The 12235-nt window shown below is 38.2% G+C and overlaps 1 protein-coding gene across 34 annotated transcripts in view; it reads left to right on the forward strand.

Annotated features, from left to right (window-relative positions):
• The window catches only part of RBFOX1 (RNA binding fox-1 homolog 1), a 2042337-nt gene that overhangs the window by 1929676 nt on the left and 100426 nt on the right, over positions 1-12235 (forward strand). For all 34 annotated transcript variants that reach the window (XM_077906543.1, XM_077906545.1, XM_077906551.1 and 31 more), the window contains 2 exons: positions 430-522; positions 2285-2345. In XM_077906543.1, coding sequence (XP_077762669.1) covers positions 430-522; positions 2285-2345 — 154 coding nt within the window. The remainder of the gene's footprint in view (positions 1-429; positions 523-2284; positions 2346-12235) is intronic.

Consider the following 12235-nt stretch of genomic DNA (forward strand, 5'->3'; position numbering starts at 1 on the left):
AATTCCGTGCACACGTTTTATTTTATTTCATTCTTAATTTGCATGTCAAGAAAGTGGTTCCCTTTTTTTTTCCTCGTTATTTCGTTTTCTTCTCTGTGAAGACACTGTAAATTTATTTTGATCTCCTTTTCTTTCCGTTAGACTTATTTTCTTCTGTAGTGACATTTAGAAAGGTATTTTTTTGGTATCATTCTTTGAATAATCTTCAGGGGTTACAGCTAACTGGTGACAGAAAAAAAAAAACAATCTCGTTCACATTTGTCGCTTACTTATTGCACATCTTCGTATTCTTATAATTTCTCTAATTTGCATGTTACAGAACTGAAGCCAGGACAAGACCTAGAAATTAAAGCGAGAGAACGTTACGCAGTGGTCGTTGACTGGAATAATAATCTGCATGTTGTTTTCCCTTCTCCCTCCTGCATGCAGGGATTTGGTTTCGTAACTTTCGAAAATAGTGCCGATGCGGACAGGGCGAGGGAGAAATTACACGGCACCGTGGTAGAGGGCCGTAAAATCGAGGTGCATGTCCAAAATATTTTCCTTTACATCTTCTTTATCAATGTCTGCTTCACGCTCATTCGTTGTTCCAGATGCATCATTGTGTCTTGTATGTGATCCTACTCCCTTCTCATTGTTTATATATATCTCTATATATTTATATATAAAAAGGAAAACTGGCCTTACTTTTTTTTAAAATTTTACTTTATTGTGTTATTCTTATTACTGATGAAAGGTGAATGGCAAAAGTGAGACAAAAGAAAGGTGACTGAACTTTTTTTAAAAAATTTTCTGTGTTTTGTCATCAATGGGTGCAGTAGATTCCAAACAGTCGAGACAGTATGCAAAACAAAACAAAATACAAGGCAGTTTTTTTTTTTTTTCCTTTTCTTTTTCTTTCCACTGCAGGGTTGACGAGGGATCCACAGTGGTGTCCAAATTGAGCCAAATTGTGAAAGCAGTAGCATTCGGAGGAATGATTGTTTAAAAAAAAAAAAAAAAAAACTGAGAGGTCTTTGTCATGGAACCTTTCTTTTTTTTTTTTTTTTTTTTTTTTTTGGTTTGTTTAAGAAGCCAGTTTGATCTTTGCACTCTTTTGATAATAAAGTGAATAACCAAACAGGATTTCCTGTTCAGTATCTGGCCACTCTTCACTGGATAAATAAATAAATAAATAAATAAATAAATAAATGCATGCTAAAATTTCAAGACTTAGAATCTATTCTTTCTGCCACTGGATCTCCCTCAACATGGCCACAGGGTTATATTTGTTAAAACTTAAAAAAAAAAAATACCAGTTAAAAATGCTTTAGTCTTTGGAGTAAGATGTTGCATATTTTGCCTTTCGTTTTCCCCCCTCGACGATAACGCTTAGGCCCCTCACCAAACTCTCAGTAACCATGGTAACTGTATACAAACCCATGCTGGCGATGGTGGTGAATGGTAAGTGGTGAAGTCCATCTGCCGCTTCACGTATTTAGTGCTGATTATCTATATACATATATATACCACGTGGATTTTTTTGACTTGTCGTATTAAGTTTTCTTGATGCTCTATTTTTTTGGGTACCGGTACGCCTGTAATTGAGTGTACGTTCTAAGCGAGCCTGGGAGGCAATGACTGGATTGAGATATGACAGTGCACATCTTACTCAGATTGTTAACTCCATATTGTGTTAAACAATGCACCCTCTCTTTTATCCTTTTGTTAGCTGTGACTTTAAAGCTTGAATGATCTTGTTAATTCTTGCGATGTAAAGGCTCTTGTTCCAAGTGTTGAATGCTAGATGTTGCTTTCCTGATGGTCCTTCCCTCCTAAAGTGTTGCACACGGCTAAATCTTGTTTGTCCCTCCTTTTTTTTTTTTTTTGACATTTATGTACCCTTGTACCTTGTCTCTCCCCTCTTCTACTCCACTGCATGTTCCTTCATATGAATTTTATTTTGTTTAAAAATATTTATTGTTTCTGTGTTACCATGGAGTACACGCATGCTTTTAAATCTTCAATTATGCAGTTCCTTTTAATTTGCTTTTACTGTCTCCTTATTAAACTTTTAAATGATATGACATTGCTTTATTGAAATGATTTGTAAGTTAAAATGGTTATGAAGTAAATGTAATTATAAAAATGTATGATTTTGTTATGCACCTACTGCCTTTTATAAATTAAAATGCATTTTAGTTTTTTTTTTTTTAATAAGTAATCACAGTCATAATGCATGCAACTAATTGAACTGTGGGCTGGCCCTGGCATATGTGCTCATTTGAGTTTTCTATGTACATAGGTAAATAATGCCACAGCACGTGTAATGACAAATAAAAAGACTGTCAACCCTTATACAAATGGTAAGTAGAGATTGGCCTTTTCAAGAAAGCATCCCTACCTCTGAATCTGTTAAGTAATTTAACCACAGAATATGTTTCAGCAAGCCTTCTTAGTCTCAGTGTGACTACTATGTATTTGCTGCTGACCTGCTACAGTGAACCACCTGAAGCAATAGGACATTTTTCAATGGCTACACTGATTGTGGGGAGCACTGAGTAATGGACAGAGTTATCAAATCACTGTGTCATATGGCTAAAATACATCACTGTATGCCAACTAGACTTCAATAATTCTTTTGATAGATTTTATTTATTTATTAGAGACACACAGAGAAAGAGAGAGAGAGAGAGAGGCAGAGGGAGAAGCAGGCTCCATGCAGGGAGTCTGATGTGGGACTCGATCCCGGGTCTCCAGGATCATGCCCTGGGCTGAAGGCAGCACTAAACCGCTAAGCCCCTGGGGCTGCCCAATAATAATGTTTTCAAAAGATAATTTTCACAATAGAGGCAAATTTAGTTTTCAGGTACAGTGTACATGCTCTTCCTCTAATCTTTCTAGAGTAACTCCCATTTGGGATGAGATACAGTAATTATTCAGGGATGACTTGGTCATATAATTTGCTGTTAGAATAGTAAGTTGAGGGAGGATGGAGGTTTTGTTAGTATCCCTTTTTTTTCCACCACCAACCTCCTTGTTGATCCATATTCTGGAAGAGGGACTGGAGAATTTGGTTCTGGCATTGAGTCTTCTCTAGAGCTGTTAGGATTTTGAAGTGGCTTAGAGGGGGCTTCCTGATGAGCTCCATACAATGAGTCCAGTATTTGCTTTCCTCTGGGTTGCCCAGTGCTGTTTCGAGCTTGATGAGATGTTGTGCGTACTGCAGACCCCTTCAAGACAGTGCATCTCTGCTCTTCCTAACCAAGAAGCTGTCTCAAAACGCCTCACAATAAGAATTCACATATATAACAAGAGTTGAAGGCATTTGACCATCTTAATTCTTTAATCCTTGTCAGAATGCTTCTCTCTTAAGATATATGGGGGTTGAGGGGATGTGGAAGCTGCTGATATGCTAATCACATATGTAATTGTACCAAAAAGCTAGGAAGAATATAATTCATATGTTAAAGTATATATACTTAGTGGAATATTATGCTCATTAAAATGAGCAAGATGAGAACTATGCAAGGCCCCCCTAATGAATGAAAAATTTTATAATGAAGAAGTATAGCATGATTTCAACTAAATAATGAAAGGCATTACATCAAAATGCTAATATGGGATCCCTGGGTGGCGCAGCGGTTTGGCGCCTGCCTTTGGCCCAGGGCGCGATCCTGGAGACCCGGGATCGAATCCCACGTCGGGCTCCCGGTGCATGGAGCCTGCTTCTCCCTCTGCCTGTGTCTCTGCCTCTCTCTCTCTGTGACTATCATAAATAAATAAAAATTAAAAAAAAAAAATGCTAATAGTTGAGTTGAACTGTAAAACTGGAAAGTATTTTTTCCTTTGTTTCGTAGATTTTAAAAAATAATATAATTTTATTACTGTGAAAAAGGAAAATGTATGAAATTTTCCATTTTTAATATTTAATTACATGTGAAAGATAAATATATTTTTCATAATGCCACTGCCAGCCTGGTATCCTACTTTCCCCTCAGAAGACACCACCATTATAGATTATTGTCTGTACTTTGCATTTTTATGCATATACATATAATAAAAAATTTTTATGCATATACATATAATAAAAAAATATTTAAAAATATAATAAGTATATTTATATAGTATTCAGAGTATTGTTTATATGCTTTTTATATAAATGATATCATGGTGTGCACATCATTTTTAATTGACTTTTATAAATCAATATGGAGTTCTTTCTTTTTTTTTTTTTTTTTTTAAATTTTTATTTATTTATGATAGTCACAGAGAGAGAAAGAGAGAGAGGCAGAGACACAGGCAGAGGGAGAAGCAGGCTCCATGCACCGGGAGCCCGATGTGGGATTCGATCCCGGGTCTCCAGGATCGCGCCCTGGGCCAAAGGCAGGCGCCAAACTGCTGCGCCACCCAGGGATCCCTGGAGTTCTTTCAATGTTAATACATACAGACCAAATTCATTCTTTTATTTTTTATTTTTTTATTTTTTTTATTGGTGTTCAATTTGCCAACATATAACATATCACCCAGTGCTCATCCCATCAAATGCCCCCCTCAGTGCCTGTCACCCAGTCACCCCAACCCCCTCCCACCTCCCTTTCCACTACCCCTTGCTCATTTCCCAGAGTTAGGAGTCTCTCATGTTCTGTCACCCTCACTGATATTTTCACTCATTTTCTCTCCTTTCCCCTTTATCCCCTTTCACTATTTTTTATATTCCCCAAGTGAGTGAGACCATATAATGTTTGTCCTTCTCCGATTAACTTATTTCACTCAGCATAATACCCTCCAGGTCCATCCACATTGAAGCAAATGGTGGGTATTTGTCATTCCTAATGGCTGAGTAATATTCCATTGTGTACATATACCACATCTTCTCTATCCATTCATCTTTCTATGGACACCAAGGCTCCTTCCACGGTTTGGCTACTGTGGACCTTGCTGCTATAAACATTGAGGTGCAGGTGTTCCGGCGTTTCACTGCATCTGTATCTTTGGGGTAAATCCCCAGCAGTGCAGTTGCTGGGTCATGGGGAAGCTCTATTTATTCTTTTTAGTGATTATATAGTGATCAATGAAATGGATATATGGATTTATTCTTACCTTCCATACTGATTGACATTGAAATTTTTGTTATTGTTGTTATAAACAGTAGTATTAGCATTTAGTGGTTTTGTTTATGTTTTCTTCTGCCAATGACTACCAATTTGGCTAAATCAATCTGTTCTTATTTTTAAAAGGAGCACCATTAAACAGAGATATACTCTCAATAGACTAGGGCTCCAACTGCAAAAATCAGAAGAATTATTTATTCTGCTGACCCATTTTTCCAGCTCCAACAACCCAAGATGTGGCTTTAAACAGTATAGAAGATTTCCACAACAGACTTTTAATGCCCAGTACTGAAATGAAGCAAATTCTGATTTATGTATCGTGAAGCTTTTCTACTTGGTAAAAATGATAGCTCTGCAACTTGCCAGAGTTAATATGTGATGACATCAACGTGACTATTGGGCATTTCCTTTAATAATGAAGCAGCAACTGTGTGTGTGTGTGTGTGTGCTGAGTTGTGCTGTTTATGTAAGAAAATGAAACAAAGGAAGCCAAATATTATTTCTTAAGCCATGTGGATGCATATTTATTTTAAAGAAAGAGCTATTGATCAGTGTGCTACTGAGGAGTTGAAAACTAGCCCAGTGGAATTTGGGGACACAATTCATTAATAGCCAACATTTCTGGAACACTGACCGTACGACATTATGCTAAACATTTTAAATGCACTGGGCCCATATGAAGTCCTACAAAGAAGACATACTTATCCCTATTTTAAAGAGGCAAAAATTGAGGCTAATAGAGATAAAGTCATTAGTGAACTCTTTCCCTTTTATTATGAAGTAACAAACCTTGTGGTCATGCCTGTGTATATGCAAGAACATCACTTCCCCTCCATCATCTTTACAGAACTGCACGCAAATGGCAACTGACCACAATATGAAAAGATTATTGAATTTTCAGCCCTGAATGCCTGTTTTTGTGGCGTAAACATCCCATATCACATTCCGGGTAGCCATGCGTTCTTAGTTTCTGGGAATAAGTCATGTGGGTTGCTCATCCATGTACCTGAAAGGGGGCACTCAAAGGGCTTATCCTGTCACATGGACTGAGTATGGGACTCAAAGGATGGATGGACAGTCACAGCAGAACTGACTTAAGAAACAAATACAAAAAAAAAAAAAAAAAAAGAAACAAATACAAATCCTAATTACATAAAGCAGCTGGATTCTATAGAAGACATTGTGGAGGCTGTTAGTATTTAAAGAAAAGCAGTGCTCAAAGCTTTTCCAATCCATAAGTCATATCATCACTACAAATAACCGTTCCCATAAATTACAATACAACAAAAGATATAGAGCCCTCTCAGATCCTTAACAAGAGCGACTATGTTAAGAGGGGATATTATCACAGAAGGAAGGAAGGAAGGAAGGAAGGAAGGAAGGAAGGAAGGAAGGAAGGAAGGAAGGAAAGAAGGGGAAGAAAGAACTTACTACATGAGATAATGAATATGTAAATTAGCTTGATTGTGGTGTGATCTTGCAGTGTATATGTAATATCAAATCTACAAGTTATACACCTTAAATATGTACAAATTTTAGTTGTCAATTATACCTCAGTAAACCTAGGGGTGGGGAAGAGAAGATAAGTCAAGACCCATGGAATCAAATCAAAATGAGAAAAGTGAGTGATCAGTGAGATTCATGTATTAGCTGCCTGGTTCATCCTCACAAACCACCAACTTACACTTCAGCAAATAATACCTTCCTAGAGTCATCACATTTTGAGGTCATCTTCACATGGTGAAATGTCATTGTCAGTGCCACCATCATATCCATGCACTCCTGCAGACACATGTCCAACAAGAACTTAACCAGCCACGGAGTTTCCAGTTATGAGTAAGACCAGACCCTAAATGCAAGCAGACTCTGCTATACCATCATCACAACATTATATTTCCTAGGACATTTGAACTTGGATGTAAGAGAAAATTTATAGAATGACATACCAGGGTCTGCAAATACTATCCACCAGAGAGCTTCACAAAGAGGGAACTGGGCTACTCCTATACTGCTAATTTCTCCTGAAGATAGCAGCCCTCAGACCAGAGCAGAGGCTCATTCTTCTCCTTGCAGATCAAATGTTTATAGTACAAAGCAAGTTGAGAACCAAATTCTCAGGGATTCCCTGGATGTTGGAGAAGCATGGGTGTTGGATGTGGATCTTTTTTTCCCTCAGCTTAGGAAGGATAAAAATTGAACCAAAGAAACCAAAGGTTATAGAGAGAAAAGTAGAGTTTGTATCAGCTCTGCCTTTCACTGGCTGCTGGATTCTGGTGAGTTGTTTAAACCCTCCACATACCAGTGTTCTTAAGTGGAAACTGAGATATAATGGGACCTACTATCTAGGTGTCTTTGTGCTTTTTATGAAGTTAAGTACTCAGCATAGGGCCAGGGGTACAGAATGCCCTAAAAAATTTAATTCTGTGATAATCTCAATAATAAGTAGTCATCTTGTTTCTTTCTTTCTTTTTTTTTTTTTTGCTATAGATAGTAAGTTGAATTTCCTGATAGACATACTAATTTAAGGATCAAATATTCAGATGCTAACAGAGCCTAGGCAGGTAAAATAGATGAGCAAACAGAGAGGGTCTGAAAGACTCACATTCTTTTTTAACTGTCTTCCATTTTTATAAAAGGAAAAGCAAAATATTTCTCTACTAGAAGGAAAAGCAGGACATGATAATAATAAAAGACTGCTGACATTCAGCCTCCAAGCCAGACATGCAATAGGGAGCATGGGTGTCTGTGGCTAACTGGGGGTTAGGTGGAGTTGTCCCTGGTCACCTCCAGCAAATTGGTCTGTATGGGATTCTTTATCTAAAGTTGGCTATTTCTACTGAACTTTCAAGAAAACCAGAAATCCTGTATCTTAATGAAATCTGAATGTTGGCCATGAATATATGTTGCAAAAAAAAAAAAAAAGCGGGCAAACCAAACACAATGTGCACTTAGTTTTTCATTTTGGGTGTTGCCTTATGCACCACTTCAACTACCAAGACCCTGGCATCCTCAGTAGCTGTCTTTAGAAAGCACTGGTATGCAGTTCTGGAAACCCCTGTGGTGTATTTAAGGGTGCTTTCTTGAATGTGTTTCTTTGATATCCAACCCAGCAAAGCCCTAAAGAAGACATGTGCAGGTTTTTTGTATGCACATTCAGACTTGCCTTTTAACATCTAATACAGCCATAGTTAACACTGGCGAGCTTGGGCAGCATTTTTCTACAACAGGCTGGCAGACGACCTTTGAGAAGCTAAATTTGAGGAGGGGAGGGCTAATTTGGATGCAGCCCCCAGTGGCCCAGCCACAGAGGAATCTCTCTACACAGCTCCTGTGTCTGATTGGTCTCTGCTCCATAGCCTTGTTGTATGGGCGGCCCTGGGAGGCTGGGAGCAGTGGGCTTTATCAGCTGTTCTCTTTTGTTGTAAGCCTCATTGTTCGATTTAATGTCCTTGATCAAAATCTCTGAATTTGCGAGGCCTGAGGATGTACACAGACTTCCTGAGAACTTAAAACTGGGATCATTTGGTCCACCTTCCTGACAGTGCAGTCTCCTGTCTCCAGCAGGGTTATCCCAAGGGTCTTTTCCAGGTACTACTGGAAGGAGTCACAGGGACTACAAGGCTATTTGCATATGGTTTGCATACATTTACATAAGTCTGCATGAGCTCTGTTAAGTCTGAGCAGGGGTGATTCTGAAGGTCTGGATTCTTATTTCCTCTGCCTTGAAGACAGTCACCCCTAACAGGGTCCTTCTTTATTATATGTATATCAAGAAGCAGGTCATTGGAGGTTGGAAGGAGATAGAATCCTAGCCAAAAGGGAATAAGTCCATTAGAAAAAGCTCTCTATTCCTTCTGTTCATTTAGAGCAAAACTAAGTAAATATTTATGGAGCACTGACTATTTGCCAAATGCAGTTTTAGGTGCTGGGAATTCACATTGGACAGCAGTCCTGTTCACTTGACCATTAATTTTAATGAACGAGAATGGTAATAAAAACAATTAAGAACAAGAAAGAAAAAAAGATAAACCCAGGTAGTGTTAAGAGCTATGCAAAAAACAACACAGGGAATTGAATGAGGGTATAGCTCAAGGGGATGGAGGTGGCATTGAGTATTCTGCTCTGGGAAGACACTGGAGACGTTCATAATATCAGGTCAACTTTGTCAGAAGCTGGGGAGAGTTCTCCAAGCACAGAGAGCAGTGGATATAAACCAGAATGATCTACATTGATCTAGAATGATCTTGGGTGGTTTTATAAAGATTTAAAATTATAATGTCTCTGTAGTTTGGAGAGAAGGAAACCATGCTATGAAATAAACGGACAGTGGTTAGGTTGTGTGGGTTGTGGGTCAAGGTTACAGTTTGTGTTCTTCTAAGTTCAGAAGGAAGCTATTGAATTTTGAGTAGCGGAATGACATATCTGATCTACTTTTTTACAATTCGCTTGGCCATTAGGAATAGAGTGGGTAAAGGGAGGAAGGAGAAGAGAAGGAATGGGAAGAGATGGAGCATGTTTGGGCATTGTTGCTAGGGTCTTCTCCAGGTGAGGAATAGAAGTGTCTTGGCCTGGGATGGTGCCAATGGAGAGGAATGGAAGTTGAGAGCATGGAAATGTCTTTTCAAAGTTTAACCAATAGGATTTTCTGGTGGATCGTACATGGCATATGAGCGTAAAGGGAGAATCAAGTAATTACGTATCAAGAATTTTGCTCTGAGGAACCAAGCAGATGAGAGATGCCATTTGCTGAAGGAGAGACTTGGTGAGGAGTGGGCTGCAGGGAAGAAGGGGGATAAGAAGTTGTGTTGTCGTGCCTGTAATGTGGATCAGAAAGTCCTCTGTTTTCTCAACAGTGGAAGCAGCATTGTTTAGGAGGAAGGACCACTGACGGGGAGCAGGGCAAAATCTGCAATGATGTTCCCATGACATTTCATTTTGCTGCTCACAGATCCCAAGCTGGTTTCTTGTAAAGGAGACCTTACCAATGACCTTATTCAATTAATACTGGCAGACATGAGATGGCACATATCTCTTAATGAGGGAGAGTATTGTTTACATATTGAATGAAAGTTTTCCATGAATAGACACGATAAACTGATAGGTAGTTGGTGAATAGATAAATAATGGCATTAAGTAGCCTGCCCTGGGAACACTAGAGGTCTAAATAGCATCAGGTAAATTTTGCCAAGAGCTGATCAATCAATCGATAGATAGGTAGATGAATAGATGAAAGAAAAAGAGGATAGAAATATGATAGATGAATAGACTGATCAATGGATAGATAGATAGATAAGACTTCAAGGAAATGAGAATAAAGGCAGATAAGAAAAACATGATTAAACATAGTCTTAGATACATCTGAAAAATGTGTTTCTTTGAGAAAATGAAAGACCATTGGCATAACATACAATCTTTGAGAGTTCCATCAAAATTAATCAGTGGTTCCACATTCAGCGAATGGTGTATCCCAGTCCTGTGTGGAAAAGGAAGTACTTAAGGGAGTTAATAAGGACATATACAAAAAATAAAACCAAATTTCAATAGTGACAAAAAGATCCTGTCTCCACCACCAGTAGAAGATAGGGACATGAGCAGGGTGTAAGATGGGGAGCAGAGAGATGAAGAAAAAGAATGACAAACTCATACCTGAATTATTAATTTAATATGGGTCCTTGTATACTTCTTTCATGAACTCTAGATTTCTGTGAAGGACAATGGAGGGAGAACATTAAACATGTCCAGATAATCCTGAAGCTTTATATTCAACCAGTTTGCTCTATTTTCTGTTTGATTCCAAAGACTTGAAATGTGGACATTAGTCCCAGATCCCCAGAAATTGGGTGTTTTCTTTTTTTTAGGAAGTAGTAGAATTTTAGTTGGTCAAACTGAAGCCATTTTCCACATTCATAAAACACATTTTCAGAAATAGGCCAGGTAATTTTTATTTTCATCTCACTTTAGAAATTCCTATATGACAAGATGTGGTTAATGTAAGAGAAGAAGGTATCAGTCAGAAATTGTTGGGACAACATATCTCAGAATTTTATGTCTCTTTCTGGTGATATGGGGCCAGATGTTTCCATTAATAAGCCTCCCAGGGATGCAAGCATAGCACTTTGAAAAATCCTATCCTAAGACCATCCTGGGGGCTGTAAACTAGGTAGCTCGTTCAAGTTGGATGAAAGTTCTTAGAAACAAAAAATTCTTAGAAAGTTCTTTGGTCCATCTATGGTGCTATCTATTGAGCTATTGAGCCTCTGTCTTCCTTAGGGGAATCTGTAGATTGTGGCCACCTCTTGGCTGTTCTTACAGGTGCATCACTCAGGTCAGATGATAGGACATCATACCTCTCCTTTCTGGGAAAAGCTCTCCTTAACAGAAATACCTTCTCTAGCATCCCAACCTTTATCATTGCTTTTTCTCAGAAGCATATATGAAAGGACCTCTGGTGTTTGACCTTCAGCCCAAAGACACAAGGTTTTCCACAAAAGACAACACACCTGCCCTTCATTGTCTTTCAGGAATTCTGTAAGAATGGATGTTTTCATAAAAATTTACCAGCAAGAGCAGGAAATAATTACCAAACCCTAAAACGTGACCATTCTTTGGAGGTTGTTCCTTAAATGATGCCCAATGGCTATGCAATGTGCACAGCTTCTCAATTTGCAAATATTCTTGTATGCTTTTTTCTTGAGTAAAAGTTCCTAAGGGGCCAGGATTCATTTTACAGAAAATGCTCCATCCAGAACACTGGGAAAATTACAGGATTCCGTTAATCTTCTATACAGGTTGTTTGAAAGTTACCTTAGATATCATGCATTGATTAAGAATTTTTATGGTTCCTGAATGCACTGAAATGTATTCCATACTTAATCTCTAGTGGATAAATGTCATTTTCTTTGGGATGTAAAAAGCACTTCGGAATTCTCTGGGTCATAATTAGGAATGACAATTATCAGAATATGTTGCCGCAAAGAATTCTGTTTATGAGCTTTCAAATTTTTGTGAACATAACATGGGGGGGACATACGATGGATTATGTAGCCGTGATCCATGAAAGAAGACCAAAAATTGAAATTATTATGGTAGTTCTAGAAAATATTGATATGGGAGAAAATTAATTACCACATCATTTTCCCAAA

Source organism: Canis aureus, chromosome 8 (genome assembly GCF_053574225.1).
Source record: "Canis aureus isolate CA01 chromosome 8, VMU_Caureus_v.1.0, whole genome shotgun sequence".
Classification (NCBI taxonomy): Eukaryota; Metazoa; Chordata; class Mammalia; order Carnivora; family Canidae; genus Canis; species Canis aureus.